The sequence below is a fragment of the Dipodomys ordii genome, unplaced genomic scaffold (genome assembly GCF_000151885.1).
Source record: "Dipodomys ordii isolate 6190 unplaced genomic scaffold, Dord_2.0 Scaffold250, whole genome shotgun sequence".
NCBI lineage: Eukaryota > Metazoa > Chordata > Mammalia > Rodentia > Heteromyidae > Dipodomys > Dipodomys ordii.
The window spans coordinates 437,262-456,235 of NW_012267466.1; the positions used below are offsets into that span (position 1 = coordinate 437,262).

An 18,974-nucleotide genomic window follows, 5' to 3' on the forward strand; every position below is an offset into this window, starting at 1 on the left:
CTCTGGGCCTGGGCGCTGTCCCTCAGCTCTTCAGCTCAAGGCGAGCGCTCTACCACTTGAGCCACAGCACCACTTCCGGTGTTCTGGTGGTTCACTGGAGATAAGAGTCTCACAGACTTTCCTGCCCAGGCTGGCTTTGAACCTTGATCCTCAGATCTCAGCCTCCTGAGTAGCTAGGATTACAGGCATGCACCACAGGTGCCCAGCCATTTTCCTTTCTTTTCCCCTTCTCTCTCCCCTCTTTCCCTTTTCCCCTTCCTTCTCCTCTCGCCTCCCCTCATTTGTTGAGACCAAATCTCACTCTTATAGACCAGGCTGGCCTCAAATTCACCATCCTCCTGCCTCTGCCTCCTGAGTGCTGGAATTAAAGGCATGCACTATCACACTTGGCTTAACAGTGTTCTTTGGTGACCATATTTGCCAGCTGTTGGCTAAAAAACCAATTCTAACAGGAGAATCTGTCTCATTCCAGCCTGGCCCCCTCTTTCCCTTGTGGGTATGCTTTGCGCTCTTGCTTGGCAGTGATGGCCGATTCTCGTGGCATAAATGCGCCCGCCACTGACCATTTTGAGTTAAAAATGGTAGTTTCCTCAAGGCAGGATTGGAAGAAAAGTACAAGGTCAGATCTTAGAGCTGAAATGGGGTCATCTCCAGCCCATCCTGACATCTGTTCAGTCAGTATGACCAGAGGTGTTTGTGGTTGCTGTAGAAATACTGGGCCGGGTGACTTGGGGGCTGTACTGTGCACATCCACACTCTCCCGCCTCTGCTGTCTTGCAGATATGATTTTGAGCCTGAAAGATAAATTCTGGCGCTCATCCAAGAGAGGTAAGCGTCCTGCTCAGGGAGATGGAGTCCAGTGTCACGGGCGGCCACTCATTCGGTGCTGCCTGCTGCCCTGCCAGTGTGGGCTGCTTCTCACACTGCATTCAGAACCACTGTGCATGTGCACCTCAGCACGCATGCGCTGCACACAGGCCGTCTTTGACAGAGGCTAGGCATGGGGGAGGCGGGGCTCTGCCTTCATGGATGGCCCTGTGCCCTCATCACAGGACTACGTTAATGATCCCAGGGGCAGCTTGGCCAAACAACAAAATAGCCTATCTGCAAGATAACTAGAGCCCAATAAAGAAAGAAAGGAAAAGGCCAGGCAGCACGGCAGGGCGGCTGCACCGCCTCTGGGGTCTCATGCAGGGATGGGCGCTCCCACCCTCAGCCTCTTTGTGAGTTTGGGTCTTTGTGATGGTGATGGACTGAAAGGTGTTTGTTTATCAGTTTGGTTTGTTTTGGACAGGTCTGGAAAGGAATGATGAAGAAGAGATCAGTCAATATACGCTCAGTGTCCCAGGTTGGGAAGGGGCCCGGGCAGTGTGGCACTCGCTCTCCCTGGTGTCTGGGTCCCTAGAAGGAAACGGGAAGAGAGTGAAGGGGAAGGGAGGGGTTGGCACAGGGGTGAGGGGAAGAGGGGGAAGTTGGGCAGGGGTGGGAGGAAGAAGATATTGGGCAGGGGTGAGGGGAAGAGGGGACCCTGGACAGGGGTGAGGAGAAGAGGGAGAAATTGGGCAGGGGTGAGGGGAAGAAGGGGAAATTGGGCAGGGGTGAGGGGAAGAGGGAGAAATTGGGCAGGGGGGAGGGGAAGAGGGGGGAGGAATTGGGCAGGGGTGAGGGGAGGAGGGGGAAGCTAGGTAGAGATAAGGAGAAGAGGGGGAACCCTGGGTAGGGGTGAGTTCCCAGCCTGGTCCCGAGAGCTCTGACCTAACTGAGGGAGGTTGCTGGGCTTCTGGTCTCAGCCAAGACAATCCTGGGCAAGCAGGGCAGGGAGGGAGTGTCCCTCAGCCACCTCCCAAGGAGGGGGCAGGGGCGAGCTGGCGATGGCCTCTGGGTGTCCTCACCGGGAGAATCTCTTCCGTCTTAACAGAGATAGCTAGAGAAGCGTTAGACGTAGAAGGTTTGCTCCTGGACTTCCTGGTGACTTACAAAACAGACCCAAAGGCGCCGGGCCTTCCGGAGATGATCCAGGCTCTGAGTCAGGCCCTGAATGCCATCCCAGGTTTGTGCACTGGCTTGAGACTTTGGAGGCCCATGGGGGCAGAGACAGAGATGGCGGGGGCAGGAAGGCATGGTCTGAGGGTGACCCAAAGGGAAAGCGTAAATAAAGGATAGGAGGACTGGGGGGGTGGGGAGGGGAGGAAGCGTGGCTAGCCCAAATTTGTCCAACATCTGTAGTCAAAGCCACATGCAGTAGATCTGTGCATAAGATGGGCTTGTGTGCCCAACAGGGGATGGGAGGTGGTCTGTGGGTTGCTGCTTGTTGCTGTAGGTTATATAAGGGAGGCATGTGATTTTTCTGTGCCCCCCCATAGTTCTCCATCCATATGATGATAAAGAATCCATAGACCCTTCTAGAAATGTGGCCTTGGTGCTAAGCACTGAGAAGTGAGTGGGGTCTCGAGGCCCAGGAGCAGGCAGAGGAGAGAGGAAAGTCAAGACTTCTGTGCTGGGGAAAAGGGGAAGGGAGCCTGAAGAAGGCCCCCATGGCAGGAGGAGGAGCTGGGGCATCATGGGAGATGAAGTAGAGCAGGCTTGGGCGAGGGTTGGAGCTGGTGACCTGGACCCTAGTCTGTCCCCAATCATCTCTGTTTCTTGGGGACAGAGGATGGGCCTGAATATGCGGAGAAGATGCTGAAGTGGGAGACCATGTCTGAGGAGGAGCAAGGCCAGTTCCTACAGTTAGTGGTACATTCTTTGACACAGCTAAGAAGGCAGCCTTCCCAGTACATTAGCCTGGGTAAGTGCCCCCCATCCTCTTTCTTCCCCTCTCTCAGCCCCACAGGGGAGGGGAGCCTACTGGGGGGCAACCAACTGTCCCTTTTTGTATGTGTGGCCATGTTGGGGCTTGAACTCAGGGCTTGGGCGCTGCCCCTGAGCTCTTTTGCTCAAGGCTAGCACTCTGCAACTTTAAGCCACAGCTCCACTTCTGGATTTCTGGTGGGTCATCGGAGATAAGAGTCTCTGGTGGATTTTTTCCTGCCTCGGCTGGCTTTAAACCTCAATCCTCAGATCACAGCCTCCTGAGTAGCTGGGATTAAAGGCGTGAGCCACCAGGCTCCCATCCGGCTGTGTGTCCCCTCTTCACATCTGGGACATCCTGAGTTGCTAACATGGCAACAAGGCTGGGGGACACAGAGGGGAACAGATGTCCACATCCCCGTGGAAACAATACATAGTAGATCCATTGAGGCAGACGCATGAGAGGCCAGTCCCACTTAGGCCAAACAGATAGACAGAGGGGAGAGAAGTTTGGAGAGTGGCTGGTACAGATGAGGGACAGCACAGACAACTGCTTTCTATGGCCACTGCCTGTCACCCCGCCTCCACTCCTGCCAACCTCTGAGCCTCCCTTAAAAACTAACCCAAGGAAGCAGGGCACCAGTGGCTCACGCCTGTAATACTAACTACTCAGGAGGCTGAGATCTGATGATCCTGATTCAAAGCCAGCCTGGGCAGGAAAGTCTGTGAGACTCTTATCTCCAATAAACCACTCAGAAAACCAGAAGTGGTGCTGTGGCTCAAGTGGTAGAGCACTCACCTTGAGCTGAAAAGCTGAGGGACAGTGCCCAGGCCCATAGTTCAAGCCTCATGACTGACAAAACAACAACAAAACCCAAGGCCCGGTGTTTGATCAGACACACACACAAAGGCCTTCCTGCCAGCAAATGCACAACTCTCTCTGCAGGAATGCACATTTACTTGGGTAAAACCAATCTATTGGTTTGTCTGTTATCCAATTTCAGGAATGAGTCCAATGTTTGTTGTTGTTGTTCGGTGGTGCTGGGGTTTGAACTTAGGAAGAGTTCGCTATCTCTCCTGAACCTAACCTAACTGAATATGACCTACCCCATTCCTCCCGTGCCCCCCCACCCCGCCCACCCCCCGCCCAGTCAACCTGTATTTTCTAGGGTCCCACGGCTGTAGTCTTAGGTCAGGGCCTCTGTCCTTGGCCTGCAGATAGGTGGCCACCCATCCCTGTGCCCTTCTCCCCTCTCCCCCTGTCCCACCCAACTCCTAAATCTTGCTCCTAAGTCCTGAGTTAGGACCACATACTTTTTTTTTTCTGGTCCTGGGGCTTGAACTCAGGGCCTGAGCACTGTCCCTAAGCTCCTTTTGCTCAAGGCTAGCACTCTACCACTTGAGCCACAGCACCACTTCCAGCTTTTTCTGAGTAGTTTATTGAAGATAAGACTCTCACAGGTTTTCCTAACCAGGCTGGCTTCAAACCACAATTCTCAGATCTCAGCCTCCTGAGTAGCTGGGATTATTGGCGTGAGCCACTCAGAGCCCAGCTCAGGACCACATTTTTTTTTTTTTTGGTCAGTCATGGGGCTTGAACTCTGCGCCTAGGTGCTGTCCCTCAGCTCTTCAGCTCAAGGCTACTGCTCTACCACTTGACTCACAGCACCACTTCTGGTTTTCTGAGTGGTTCATTGGAGATCAGAGTCTCACAAACTTTCCTGCCTGGGCTGGCTTTGAACCATGACACTCAGATCTCAGTCTCCTGAGTAGCTTGGATTACAGGCATGAGCCACCAGCACCGGCTAGGACCACATTCTAAGTTAGGATCAGCCTACATTCTTCTACCTAAAGGTGTTGTGTCCACATCCAGTTCCCCTCCCTGCCCCCCATCAGTATTTCAGAGCTTCCCCTGAGGGCCTTGGGGTTAGATTGGGGGGGTTGGGAGATATTTAATCCATGACACTCACCTTAGCCCTATCCATTTCTCTCTCTAGGATCATGGATGGACACTGTATCTTTTCTGAACAAAACCATAGCGTGCTTTTGGAATTGGGAATGGGGGACAGTTTACAACTTCCTCCATGAAGGTGGTGAGGAAGCCTTCTCCCTGTCTCTTGTTGGGTTGAGAGTTTAAGGGATCCAGGTAGCAGGTAGCAGGACTTCCTGGATGGGTCTGAATGGAGTGGCTTCCCTGGGGGGATGGGGGAGGTGGCCAGGTTCAGGTGGGGTTGCTTAATAGAGACCTGAGGCTTCATTGGCATTGATTGATACCATCAAGAAAGGCCCAATCTCTGAAGGATGGGTGGTTCCTATATCTGAAAGACCCAATCCCTGAAGAGTGGGTGGTTCCTAACATTGGAAAGGCCAAATCCCTAAAGGGTGGGTGGTTCCTGACATTGGAAAGGCCCAATCACTGAAGGGTGGGTGGTTCCTGATATTGGAAAGGACCAATCCCCAAAGGGCAGGTAGTCCTGACATTGGAAAGGCCCAATCCCTGAAGAATGGGCATTTTTTTCTCTGTCCTCAATCTGAATTCCTTGTTGGCAAGCCCTCAAATCTGTCTTTGTGGGGTAGTTTTTCTTTCATTAGCTGACCTGTTTGTCAGGAGAGAATTGACTCTGGTCTCTAGAGTGTCCTAAGGCCCATTTACAATCTCCATTGTTCTCACAGCTGACAATCATGCCTCTGAAGGCCCTGCCAAGCCCTGCACCCTGGTTTGTGATAAGAGGAACCTGGGCAATTTGAGTCTGGTGCCTTGTTGCTTTTATTCCACAAAAGGTGCAATGCCAAACTGTCCCACTGGGTCAAGGCTGGGCACGGCTTGAGAAACCGCATTAGTCTGTGCTGTGTTTCTATAACAAAAGACTTTATAAAGAAAAGAGGTTTGAAAGTCTTCTTTTTTTTCTTATTATGAAGGTGAGGTACAGAGGGATTATAGTCACCCCTTCTCTTGCTCCCTCCCAGTTTTTCCCTTCCATCCCCACCCACAAGTTGTATAGCAGTTCATTTTCCATAGTGTCTAGTGAGTTCCACTGTTGCATTTGTTCACCCTTTGTCCCCCCTCCTCCATTTCTATGTGGAGGTTGAAAGTCTTAAGATTGGGTGCCCCCTGTCCGCTTGGCTTTTGGTGAGGGTCTCCTTGGATAAAACAGCAAAGCAGCGGAAAAAGAGACAGCAATGTGCAGAAAGGGTTTGGTGGGTGACATGAGCAGCTTGCTTTTCCAGAAGCTAATCCACTCCACCAACCAGCTCAAGTCCCTTCCAATGCAGGCTCTTCGGGTGCTTCCACCCCCTCTCCCCTGCCCTGGGGATCAAGCTTCCAGGACATGAGACTTATTTCTTTTTTGGGGGAGTCACAGTCATGATACACCCAAACCACAGCAGGGTTGAACGCTGGCTGGACCTCAGCCCTCCCCTTCCTTCCCTCCCCCACCCCACCCTGCTTGTCTTGTGGCATTTCTGGCTGGGCAGGAGGTTGTCTGGCTCTGTTTATGCACAAAGCCGTTCATGTATATCCAGGCTCCGGTCTTAGCATAGATCTTGGGGGTACAGAATCACCAAGATGCTTCCTCCTAGTCTCCGCCAATGACAAGATAGCCCAGGAGATGTGTAACCGGAAGCTCCTTCACCTGGTGGATGCTGGCTTGGCCATCAACAGTGCCTATCCCCTCGTCCTGCCCCCGGCACGGGACATCCAGCTCATCCTCTCCTTCGACTTCAGCGCTGGGGACCCTTTCGAGGTAACAGGGAACAGTCTGAGAAGGGATCTGGGCCTGGGTAGAGGCAGAAGGCTGGTGGAGAGGTGCTGGCTGAGGGCCCAGAAAGTAAATCCCCTCATCATCAGGTCTGAAGGGATCTTGATATCACCATCCCAACAGCCTAAACCTAAGTCCAGCCAGCCAGGGCCTTCCTGGACCCCTCCTCCAGGCAGGAGTTCTGCCACTGTTGGGGTCCTGCCTCTACACCCACAGTAGCTTGGTCTGTCTCTGCTCCATGGAGATAATTAGCCCTTGGTCCCATGGGGCCAGGCCTGTGGACACTCAGCATCGTCCCACAGAACCTGGGGGATGTGATCTGTTGCAAGAAACATGAACCCCACTTCCTAGCCCACTCCCCACAACTCTGCTGTGGATCTGAACTCTTTCCCTGAGGCTCCAGTGAGGGCCACAAGCCTCAGGGAACTGAAGGACCACCCCTGACTCAGGTCCATGTGGCCCCCTCTTGCAGACTGTCCTGGCTACCGCTGACTATTGCAAGCAGCATGGGATCCCCTTCCCCCCTGTGGACAAGGCCAAGCTGAAGCAGTGTGCTGAGGCCCCTGATAGCTGCTACATCTTCAAGGGGGACACTGGACCCACTGTGATGCATTTCCCCCTCTTTAACCAATGCAACTGCAAAGGTGAGAAGACCTTTGCTTGGCTTCTAGGGTTGTGCTATGCCTTGGGGACATCTGGTCGACCTTCAACATGTAAAGGTCAGAGAGCAGAATGCCTTCCTCCTCCACCTCATCCACATCTGGTTCCCCCATCTTATGTGTTTCTTCTGCCTGTGATTGTCCCCCCCTTCCACCTTCAACATGAGGTTCCAGGTGAACAGGTGATAGAGGCAAGTTCTTCTTCTACCTGCCCTCCCCCACCCCATGGCCTCCTCTCCTCCAGACTCCTGAGAGACCCCCAGTAGGAGATGAGCATGCCTATGGTTGCCTTTTATGTCATGCATCTTTCTGGGCCACCTGCTCTGTGTCTGCCCACCATGGTTAATAATTGAGTCTCAACAGACCAACATAGAAAATGGGCTCACCCCTCAGGTGGAGGCAGGCACTTTGGGTTATGAATATAGAGCTAGTCATAATGGAAGTTTGATTTGTGAAGTAGGGGCCAGATCGGTTTGGTCCTCAGAACTATATACCAGTCTCCAGTTTAAATGGACACCATCGGAAGGCCTTGTTGTCCATCCTACTGAGGAGACATTGTCCCTCCCACTTTAATGTAGATGATATTGAGGCTTGGAGAAATAAATACGGCACGTTCAAAATCTCTGACACCTACACGTTGGAGCTGGTGCAGGATCTTCTGGACAAGGCCAAAGAAAATGTGCGGAACAGCAAGCAGAAAATCCTTGACACGATCAAGGAGATGATGGAATAGGTATGGGTCCAGAATGGCTCCTCCCCCTGTGCTTACAAGAAATCATCTGTCAGAGGAGAACTTGGTTGGTTTTGTTTTGTGCTGGTCTTGGAGCTTGAACTCAAGGCCTGAGTGCTGTCCCTGAACTGTTTTTTTTTTTTTTTTTTAACTCAAGTCTAGCACTCTATGAGCCACAGCCCTACGTCTGGCTTTTTGCTGGTTCATTGGAGATAAGGGTTTCAAGGACTTTCCTTGCTGGTCTGGCTTTGAATCACAATCCTCAGAGTAGCTAAAATGACAGGTGTGAGCCACTAGCACTAGCCTTTGCTTGCTATTTTGTGCCAGTACTGGGGCTTGGGGTTTGAACTCAGGGCCTTCTACTCTTACTCAGCTTTGTGTTTTTGTTTTTGTTTTTCCCCTCAAGGCAGGTGCTCTACCACTTGAGACACACCTCCACGTGGGCTGCTTCTTATTTCTCCACAGTAATGGGACTTGAACTCAGAGCCTTGCACTCCACTCACTGAGCCCATTCACTGTAGTTGTGGTTTTCACATAGGAACTTGGCCCTTTGAGTTGGGTTGAGTTCACTGCCTTCAGTTCAAGCCCCAGTACCAGTATGCACACACACACTGTAATAACCCGTGAGTGAGAAAACCCATGGAGGTACAGCTAAAGGTGACAAGGGAATTTTATTTTTTTTAATTTTATTTATTTTATTTTTTTTGGGTCCGGTCGTGGGGCCTGAACTCTTGGCCTGGGTGCTATCCCTCAGCTCTTCAGCTCAAGGCTAGCACTCTACCACTTGAGCCACAGCTTTTTTTTTTTTTTGCTTATGTGGTGCTGAGGAATCGAACCCAGGGCCTTAAGCATGCAAGGCGAGCACTCTACCACTGAACCAACTTCCCAGCCCCGACAAGGGAATTTTATTAGTTCATCTGCAACCCTGTCTTGAGTTACCTCAGAACTAGGAGTAGCTGCAACCTCCAAGGGGGCAAGTTTATTTTTTCCTTTTGACTCTTTCCCATAGGCCTCTGATTCTCCAACTCTGCGGGCCTCCTGGCTCTTCACAGGCCTTTCCACCTCTCTTCTGGCCCAGGTCTTTTCTCAGGCTGGCCCTGGCTTCCCTGGGCTTCTCTTCCAGCCTGGGTCTGTCCTCAGGCCAGCCTAGGTCCCAGGCCTCTCTGCCAGAAAGAGTGTCCTTGGGCCTGGCAGGCAGGCCCAGGCCTCTCCATGGGTCCGGGTCTCCTCTCAGGCCAGCCCGGGCTTCCCTAGGCCTCTTTGGGCCAAGGTCTCCCCTCAGACTGTCCCAGGCTTCCCCGGGCCTCTCCACTGGCCTGGGTCTCCTCAGGACTCTCTTCCAGCCGGGATCTGCCCTCAGGCCAGCCTGGATCTCCTTAGGCCTCTTGGCCGGCCCAGGTCTCCATTCAGGCTGGCCCAGGCTCTCCTCTGGGTTGAGGAGAGTAAGGTACTGCTCAGCTCTGGGGGACTGGTCTCTCCCCACGTGTCTCTTGTGTCTTTCTCTTCTCTATCTCCTCCCCCGAAGCCCCTCCTCCCAAGCCACCCTTTGACATCCGGCCCCCCCAGCGGCCTGGCGTGCATGGCAGTGACATCAGCGTAGAGCGGGACTTCCCGCCCCACAGGTTCTCCCAATACACACACAATACAAATAGACCTGTGTGTGTGTGTGTGTGTGAATTAGTGTAAGCATTCGCCTGGCATGTTTGATCGACTTGGTTCCATCCCTAGTTCTGTGCCCAAAAGAAAAATGTCCAAGTCCTTTTTCTCCCTCTCTTCCTCTCCAGATCCTGCTCTAAGTCATCCTAACGCCTCTCAGCAGCGCTCCAAGAACATCTGGGCCCAGGAGCCCTGATTCAGACCCCCATCCCCCTCCCAACCCAGCTCCCCCCTCCCAACCCAGCTCCCCCCCACCCCAAACCCAGAACCCTCTCCCCTCCCAAGCCCCTCCCCCTCCTAAATCCAACACCCCTTGCTTCTCTCACACAGCCCCACCTCTGCTTTCAGGATGCTGTGACGAAAAGCTAATTAAAGCTAGTTCATAATCATCTTTCCTTTGGCGTCGTGGTGTTTTTTGCCCCCTGCTCCCCTACTCCGTTAATTCCTTTGGGTTCTCACGGATTTTTTGCCCCCTTGGGTTCCCCACCTGCGGGACTTGCTGCTAGCTTCATGGTGGACCGGCCCCAGCACCCAGGCCATGTGCTAGGCCAAGCACCTCCTCCCACCACTCCCCAGCAGTTGGGAAATGAAGGGGTGGAGTCAGAGTTGCACAGAACCAGGGCCACAAGCCTGGGCCCACCTAGCCTCTGCTTCCTATTTCACCACCGAGGCCCCATCCAGTGTGGGGCCCTTGACAGTGTGACTCCTCTAGAAACTAAGCAGGGGTGTCCCCATGGAAGTGTATTTACCACCCCCAGGGGGCAGCACCTCTGTTGATCTCCCATTGAGCTCCACATCACTGAGGACCAAGTTCCCAACATGGCCCTCAACACTGAAACCATGTCCAGAGCACAGCACCCTCAGGGCTGTCACCCTGAGTGGGAATATGGTTCCTCCCATGTCAGATTGCTCCCTCCACTCCCCCCCACACCCCCCCTCAGCATGGACACCCTCCTCACACTTCTGTGCTTCACCCCCTATCCTCCTCTGCCACGTTGCTCTTCCCTCTAAATTATCCAGGAAGACCAGAAGAGAAGCTGGGTACCAGTAGTTCATGCCTGTAATCCCAGCTACTCAGGAAACGGAGATCTGAGGATCCAGCCAGGCAGGAAAGTCCATGAGATGCTGATCTCAATGAACCACCAAAAAGTCAGAAGTAGAGCTGTGGCTCAAGTGGTAGAGCACCAGCCTTGAGTATAAAAGCTCATGGACAACGCCCAGGCCCTGAGTTCAAGCCCCAGGATGGGAACACCCCCCCCACACACACACAAAGCAGAAGGGAAGGGCTGGGCAGTGAAGGGAAGCACACTCACACCACTTGGCTGAGTCATGGTTCTTTGAGGCCAGAGGTCTGATCCTGTCCATCTTTTGTGGCCCAAAGGCTAGGCTGAGCGGAACATGGCTGCTTCAGAGAGGTGGGGTGAATGGGGATGTGCCCTCACCCTCGCTCTAATCCCTATCATTTCTGTACAAGCTCCCCAATTCCATCCTGGGGATAAAAGAATCTCCTAGCCTCACACTGGCTCCCCTGCCTCCACCCCCTTCCCCCGCCCCCATCCTCCTTCTAGCCAGATGGGGAGGCCAGGGCTCTGATCCTGCCCTGAGATTTCTCACCCAGCTGTCACAGTTCTGTCACACAGGGACCCATACAGCCAGGCCAGCAGAGGCCAGCGGGAAGGAGGATCGCCCTGGACCGCAGCCTCCGCCCAGCCCGCACATCCTCCATGCAGATCCCCATGGGCCCCGCCTGCATCTTCCTGAGGAAGGGCATCGCAGAGAAGCACCGGGTGAGGAGACCCGGGGAGGGGACCGCAGGGGAACACCAAGTGGGGGGAATAGGGGGCCATGGTAGTGTCCCCATGGAGATGTCGCCATGGTAGTGATGGCCCTGCCGCCTGGCCTGGCCCTGGGTTTTCTGTTCCTACAGAACAACTCCTGAACTTGGCGATTGTTTCACTCCCATTCTACTGGGGGAGGGGGGACTGAGTCATGAAGTCTTTGCTTTGAGCTTATGCAATGCATGATTAGCAGGACAAGGTTGGTTTGTATCCCAGGTGAAGCTTTGAGGTCCCTGAAAAAGAGAGGAAAAGGAAGGAGGAGGGATGGGATGGTGTGGGAGACAGAAAGGCCGGAGAGCTGGGGCCAGGCTCCGAGCACAAAGAGAGTCAGTGCAAGGAGGACAGGGGCTGGCCAAGTACGGTTGGCTGGTCTGTCATCCCACCCACTCAGAAGGCAGAGATTGGGAGGATCATGGTTTGAAGCCAGCCTAGGAAAAATGTTAGCAAGATCACCTCCGCCTTCCCCCATCTCAAAGACTAAGGCAGGTGTGTTGGGAAGGCCTTAGCTGGAACAGAATCAAAGCAAAAAAAAAGGGGTCTGGAGTGTGGGTTATGTGGTAGAATTTTTGCATAAATAAACTCTGAATTCTATCTGAGGAGGGAAGGAAGGAAGGAAAGGAGGGAAGGAAGGAAAGGAGGGAAGGAGGAAGGAAGGAAAAAAGGAAGGAAGGAAGAAAAGAAGGAAGGAAGGGAAGAAGGAAGAAAGGAGGAAGGGAAGGAAGGGAGGGAAGAAAGGAGGGAGGGAAAGACAGAAGAAAGGATGGAAGGAAAGGAAGGAAGGAAAGAAGGAAAGGAAGAAAGAAGGGAGGGAGGGAAGAAGGAAGCAGAGAGGGGAGGAAGGAAGAAGGACAGGGAGGGAGGGAAGGAAAGAAGGAAGGAAGGAAAGAAGGAAGGAAGGAAGGTGCCGCGGACCGGGTTCTGTCGGGACGATGGAGAACACCTAGGGGAGGAACCTGGAATAGGATGGGGAGATGGCAAACAGACAACTCACACACATTAGGAGTGGATGCTGAGTGCTGAGTGCTGAGTGCGATTTAATGCAGAGGATACCATAAGAAAGGGCAAAAGGTTACACAATCTTGCTGCAAGGCTTCGTTCTTGGATGGTCACCAGCTGGTCGCCTGAAAGGGCAAAAGTTTACACAATCTTGCTGCAGGGCTTCATTCTTGGGTGGTCAACAGCTGGTAGCCTGAAAGGCACTTGTTTCCGGCTTATCTCTAAGAAATATAATGGGTTTCGACGTTTGTCACCATTTAACCATTATCTTATTTTTATAGAGGCCTTAATTGTCCCATAGGATTTTTCCTTCCTGTTCCTTCTTTAATAATAAGCACCAAGGAGACTTAGATCTAGCAAGTCTCTTAGTAAATGAGAGAGTAGTAGGAAGTTTTTTCTCCTAAGTAGTTATCTCAGTAATTGCCATACATTCCTTCTGTTCTAGTTGCCCTACAGCTTCTTGTAAGTTTCTTACAAACAATTCCTTCTGCTGAAGTGACTTCGTGAAACCCCCAATACTTTTATATTTGCTTATGGCTTGTCTACTAGCCTCTATAAGAGGGGTTTCAGGGTAGCACTTAACTCCAGTGAGTTAGTCATATTTTTAAGACACTCATCAGATATTGGAGTCGTCAACACTCTTAAGAAAGAGCTTTGTATAGGGAAACGTTGACAATGAGCAAGTACAAAGAGCAGTAGAAACAGTAAAAGATTAATAGGCACTCTTATGAGGAAAAGATAGGCAGAAGCACATCTTTTCCAGGGGTTTTGCCAGCCTTTTCCCAGGAGTAGGCCTCTTAGAAGCCCTATTCTCCGAGGTAGACTTCGGTGAAGTCCCAAAACTTGGAGATAGGTTTCTGTAAAGCCCCATTCTCTGAGGTAGACTCCAGTGAAGTCCCAAAACTCAGAGATAGGTCTCTGAAGCCCCTATCATGGTCTGATAGATGGTTTCCCATGCTAAGCAGACTCCACTGGAGTCGGCGTGGCAGGAAGGGACAGGAAGAAGGAGGAAGGAAGGAAGGAAGGAAGGGACAGGAAGAAGGAAGGAGGGAGGGAATGAAGGAAAGAAGGACATGGAGGGAGGGAAGGAAAGAAGGAAGGAAGGGAAAAAGGGAAGGAGGAGGGAGGGAAAGAAAGAAGAAAGGAAGGAAAAAAAGGACAGGAAGAAGGAAAGAATGAAGGAAGGAAGGAAAGAAGGACATGGAGGGAGAGAAAGAAAAGAAGGAAAGAAGGAAAGAAAGAAGGAGGGAGGGAGGGAAGGAAGGAAGACAGAAAGGAGACAGGAAAGAAGGAATACAGAAGGAAGACCGGAAAGAAGGAAGGAAGGAAGGAAGGATCTATAGAATTTCTTGGGGGCCAGTAGGTCTGGAGGCCCAGCCCCTGTGGTGCCAGAAGCAGCCAGAGCACTGATGGCTGGAAGTTGCCCGAGGTTTCTGGGTGCCATGCACACTAATCCCACTCGGGGGCTGAGGCCTGGGGAGCAGACGTAGTCTGAGGAACCCAGTGGGACACCAAGGGGACAGCGGTGGCTGGGTGTCAGGACCATGGGGTTCTCTGGCCTGGGCTTGGTCTAAGAAGAGGGCAATCTGTGGTGAGTCCCCTCAGCCCTCTACCCTGCCTTCCCTGCTGTGAGGCAGGCATAGTGGCCTTTATCAGCCCTGGGGAGGCCAGAGGGCAGAGGCCGTCTGGAAGGGAGGCTCCGACTCCACCGGGTCTTTGATCCACTCAGTGCAAGGAGAGTTGTTGGCCTGGGAAAGGCAGAGGGAGGGATTGGGGACTCAAAGATGGGGGACGAGGAAATGCCAGGGAGGGGATTGGGAAGGGGGGAGGGGGGGTTGGCAGGAGGAAGAATGATAGAAGCAGGAAAAAGGTGAGCTGGGATTTCTGATTCTCCATATTCCTCCCCTGCCTTCTTTCCAGGAGAGACCCCTGGGGCAAGATGAGATTGAAGGTAAACCCTCCCCGCTCAGATGTCCGCTGCTCAGTCTTTCCTCCATCTCAGTGTAAAGTCCTTCCTGGGAAAATCTCCCATCCCTCTGTCTCTCTCTTCTCACCTGCAGGTTTGTAGATCTTGTTCTACAAAACCGATTTATTTGCCAGGCACTAGTGGCTCACGCCTGTCATCCTAGCTCCCAGGAGGCTGAGATCTGAGGATTGCAATTCAAAGCCAACCCTGGGCAGGAAAGCCCATGAGATTTTTATGTCCAATGAACGACTAGAAAACCGGAAGTGGCACTGTGGCTCAGGGGGTAGAGTGCTTGCCTTGAGCTGAAGAGCTGAGGGACAGTGCCCAGGCCCAGAGTTCAAGCCCCATGACTGAAAGACAATTGTTGTTTTTCTTTTTTCTGATCCTTAAGTAGTTACACTAAGGGGTTTTAATACAGCATGTCCACTGTGAAACATAATGCATCCTAGGCAATGTCACCATTTTTTTTCAACATTGAAAAATTAAAAAATCCCCTCTGATTGTGCTTGTGACCACCCCATTCTTCTCCCTGAACCTGCAGAGCTCCGGGAAGCCTTTCTGGAGTTTGACAAGGACCGGGACGGCTTCATCTCGTACAAGGACCTGGGGAATCTCATGCGGACGATGGGCTACATGCCCACCGAGATGGAGCTCACCGAGCTGGGCCAGCAAATCCGCATGAACTGTGAGACCAGGGGCGGGGGTGTGGGGGGGGGTCACAGAGGGTGGGATTGGAGGGCAGGCGTTGTAATCCATCCCAGCTACTCAGGAGACTGAGATCTGACAGCTGAGATTCTTCTCTCCAATGAATCACCAAAAATAAAGCCAGAAGTGGTTCTGTGGCTTAAAGTGGTAGAGCGCCAGCCTTCAGTATAAAAGCTCAGGGACAGCTCCTAGGCCCTGAGTTCAAGTCCCAGGACTGGTTCCTCCTCCCCCTCGAGCTACCCCCCCAAAAAAAACACAAGAATGCAGTGACAAGAAGATGGGAGCTTTTCCTTTTTTTTTTGCTGGTCCTGGGGCTTGAACTCAGGGCCTGGGCACTGTCCCCGAGCCTCTCTGTGCTCAAGGCTAGTGCTCTACCCCTTGAGCCACAGCGCCACTTCTGGATTTTTCTGTGCCTGTGATACTGAGGACTCGAACCCAGGGCTTCATGCATGCTAGGCAAGCACTCTACCACTGAGCCACCTTCCCAGTCCTGGAAGCTATTTCTTAAACTGCCCTGAAGGGCAGAGCGAAGGGACAGAAGACTGAGGCACAGAACCCTTCTGACCTCGCCTCTGCTGTCCCCAGTGGGTGGCCGCGTGGACTTTGAGGACTTCGTGGAGTTGATGACCCCCAAGCTGCTGGCAGAGACAGCGGGCATGATCGGCGTGCAGGAAATGCGGGACGCCTTCAAGGAAGTGAGCGAGTGGGGGAAGGGGTGCACATGTGTGCCCAGGTGTGTTGGGTGTGTATGCTTGTGCACACATGGGGATGTACATGAGTGTGGTGGTATGTACATGAGTGCACACACACGTGTGTGTTACGTGCGGGTATATATGGGTGTACACTCCTGTTTATATTGTGTGCTGGCCCCGGAGTTTGAACTCAGGGCCACCTTTGCCACCACCGCTGCTCCTGACCCAGCCCTCTGGTTGTGTCCAGTTCGATGCCAACGGAGATGGGGAGATCACACTGGGGGAGCTGCAGCAGGCCATGCAGAGGCTCCTGGGGGAGAAGCTGACCCCCCGAGAGATCGCTGAGGTGGTCCAGGAAGCTGACATCAATGGCGACGGCACCGTGGACTTTGAAGGTGATCAGAGGGTGAACCAACCTGAAATCCACTTGTAACTCCTGCGTGACTTCACAAGTCACCCTGTCCCGGTACGAGTGTGCATGTGCATGCACATGCGTGCATACTCACTGGTCCTAGGGCTTGAACTTAGGGCCTGGGTGCTGTCCCTAAGCTTTTCTGCACAAGGCTAGTGCTCTACCACTTTGAGCCACAACACCACTTCCAGTATTCTGGTGGTTCACTGGAGATAAGTCTCATGGGCAGGAGACCATGACCCTCAGATTTCAGCCTCCTGAGTAGCTGGGATTACAGGTGTGAGCCACCGGTCCTGTCCTTGATTTTCTCCAAGTGAGCACTTGGAGTTGGGAGGCAGATTTGAGAAGCATTTTCTGCATCTGTCTTGGACCTCGTCATCCCTAAGAGCTCAGTGCTGGCCATGTCAGGTTTTGTGCAAGGAAGCAACTCATCTCACCTCACACACCTCCCTGGGGGTTCTCTTTGCAGAGTTTGTGAAGATGATGTCTCGTTGAGGAGTTCCCACAAGTCCCCTCACCCGAGCAATGTGGAAAGAACACCAATGGAGGATCCCTGAAAGATGGTGGAGGGGGGCGGGGCCTGGCAGTAGTGTGGACTGAGCTTAGACTGTCAGCAGGCACTTTGCGTGGTGGCCAGAAGGGGCATCTTCAGGACTCGATGCAGAAGGACAAGATTGTGTGTGGAATATACGGGGTCCTCGGGCCCAGGGCCATTCCAAAACCTACAAAGCTTAATGGTGTCTTTTTTTTTTTTTTTGCCAGTCCTGGGGCTTGAACTCAGGGCCTGGGCACTGTCTCTTGAGTTTCTTTAGCTCAAGGCTAGCACTCTACCACTTGAACCACAGCGCCACTTCTGGCATTTTCTGTGTATATGATGCTGAGGAATCGAATCCCAGCTTTATGTGTGCTAGGAAAGCATTCTACCACTAAGCCACCTTCCCAGCCCTTAATGGTGTCTTTTCCTTCAGAGTCCTAAATCCCAGACCTGCCCAAGTTGCTTTCCCTGTGGTGGGAAAGCAGAGAGAAGTCCTGTGGGGAATTTTTGGGCAATCTGGCCAGAAAAGAAATAGTCTCTCTCTCTCTCTCTCTCTCTTTCTCTCTCTCTCTCTCTCTCTCTCTCTCTCACACACACACACACACACACACACACAGAGTCTGCCCTTCTCTTGCCAGCTTCAACCTCAGATTCTTCCCCCTCAGTAAGAATGGGGGCCACATCAGCTACAGATCCAGCAATGGGAATCTTGAGAAACTGGGTAAGAGTGGGGGCCTTGGTAAGAGAGGGGGCTGCATCAGCCACAGATCCAGCAATAGGAATTGAGAAACTGGGATGTGCACAGGGCTCATGGAGTCTTCAGCTGGGCATGGTGGCACCTACCTGTAGTTCCAGCTACTCAGGAGGCAGAAATAGGAGGATGAAGAGTTGAAAGCCTGCCCTGACACAGGTAGTAAGACTAACTCAAAAAATAACAACAATAACAACAACAAACTCTAAAGTATAAACAAAAGGGAAAAGGGCTGGGAGTGCAACTGGAGTGCTGGAGGAGCATTTTCCTAGCTGTGTGTGTGAGGCCAGGGTTCAATATAGTGTCACAGAAAAACAAAAACAAAAAACAAAAGGCGTTCAAGGCCATCATGCTGACTTCCAGGAAAACAATCTATGCTTTTCCCTTTTGACCTCAACATCACCCTGGTGTGAGATAATGGGGGATGGTAGGTTGGATTAAATCACAAACCTGGATTATAAAGGCTTAGAGCAAGCTGATCCCAGGGCACTAATCCCCTGCAAAATATCATGATACAGAGACAGAGGCGGAGGGGGGGCAGACAGACAGACAGAGACAAACAGACAGATAGACATAGAAAGACTTACAGAGATACATAGAGACATAGAGACATACTAGAAGAGACAGGCAGAGAATGACAGAAAGGGACAGAGACAGATAGAGATCCCAAGAAAGTGACAAAGAGAAAGAGACAAAGAGTTAAAGAGACAAAGAAAGAAAAAGACTGAGCCGGAGAGCGACAGACAGAGACAGAGAGATAGACAAATGGAGACAGACAGAAAGAGACAGAGAGAGGAGGGAGGAGGGTCTCAGATCTGGGGCCACCAGAGCCAGTGGAAGCCCCCTGCCTCCCCACCCCAGCCTGTCCTTCAGACAGTCAGTCCATCCGTCTGTCCGTCTGTCCTTCTGTCTGTCCATTGGGCAGGCCACAGCCCCACCTCTGCTGTCCTGGTGTGGATGTGCGGGCATCCTCTTGGCCTCCAGCCTCTGCTGGGGCCACCCCTACTCCTGCCCAGGTTCCAGCCATGGAGACGAGGTGGACAGAAGGCCAGGGTCGCAGACGCACCCCCTCCTTGCTCACTTATTCATTGCTCATTTATTTATTCATTAGTGATCTGATTAGATGCTGACCACACGCTATCCCGGGCCTCTTCTTCCCGGATCCTGCAGCGTCCACGCTGCCTCTAGGCTGGGTCTCCTTCAAGAAAGCGGCGAGGTGGGTACGGGGTGGGGGTAGGTTGGGAGCCGTTTTCTGGGTGTCTGTGCTCTTCTCAGAAGATGGTATGATCCCATAGGGTGATAATTTGGTGTTTCTATAGGTGACCATCTAGGCCCGGAAGGCACAGGTGCGAGCCCAGGGCAGCCTTCTTCCAAGACTGGCTTCTTTCTGAAAGGATAATAATAATAATAGAGTTTGAGCCTAGCACCATAGCTCATGCCTGCCATCCCAGCTACTCAGAAGGCTGAGATCTGAGGATTACAGTTC

General features: G+C 52.5%; 2 protein-coding genes across 2 annotated transcripts in view; both read left to right on the forward strand.

Moving 5' to 3' along the window:
* The window catches only part of Pla2g4c (phospholipase A2, group IVC (cytosolic, calcium-independent)), a 15,960-nt gene extending 8,020 nt beyond the window's left edge, over positions 1 to 7,940 (forward strand). The window contains exons 6-12 of the mRNA XM_013036150.1: positions 781 to 828; positions 1,919 to 2,050; positions 2,654 to 2,788; positions 4,788 to 4,883; positions 6,370 to 6,533; positions 7,021 to 7,192; positions 7,786 to 7,940. Of these exons, the coding sequence (XP_012891604.1) occupies positions 781 to 828; positions 1,919 to 2,050; positions 2,654 to 2,788; positions 4,788 to 4,883; positions 6,370 to 6,533; positions 7,021 to 7,192; positions 7,786 to 7,940 (902 nt within the window). The remainder of the gene's footprint in view (positions 1 to 780; positions 829 to 1,918; positions 2,051 to 2,653; positions 2,789 to 4,787; positions 4,884 to 6,369; positions 6,534 to 7,020; positions 7,193 to 7,785) is intronic.
* Positions 7,941 to 11,312: 3,372 nt separating this feature from the next.
* Cabp5 (calcium binding protein 5) lies at positions 11,313 to 16,705 on the forward strand. The gene is made up of 6 exons (XM_013036170.1): positions 11,313 to 11,380; positions 14,348 to 14,378; positions 14,935 to 15,078; positions 15,684 to 15,793; positions 16,038 to 16,185; positions 16,672 to 16,705. Exons 1-6 carry the CDS (start codon positions 11,318 to 11,320, stop codon positions 16,695 to 16,697), a joined length of 522 nt encoding a protein of 173 aa, XP_012891624.1. The 5' UTR covers positions 11,313 to 11,317; the 3' UTR covers positions 16,698 to 16,705.
* The last annotated feature ends 2,269 nt before the right edge of the window (positions 16,706 to 18,974 follow it).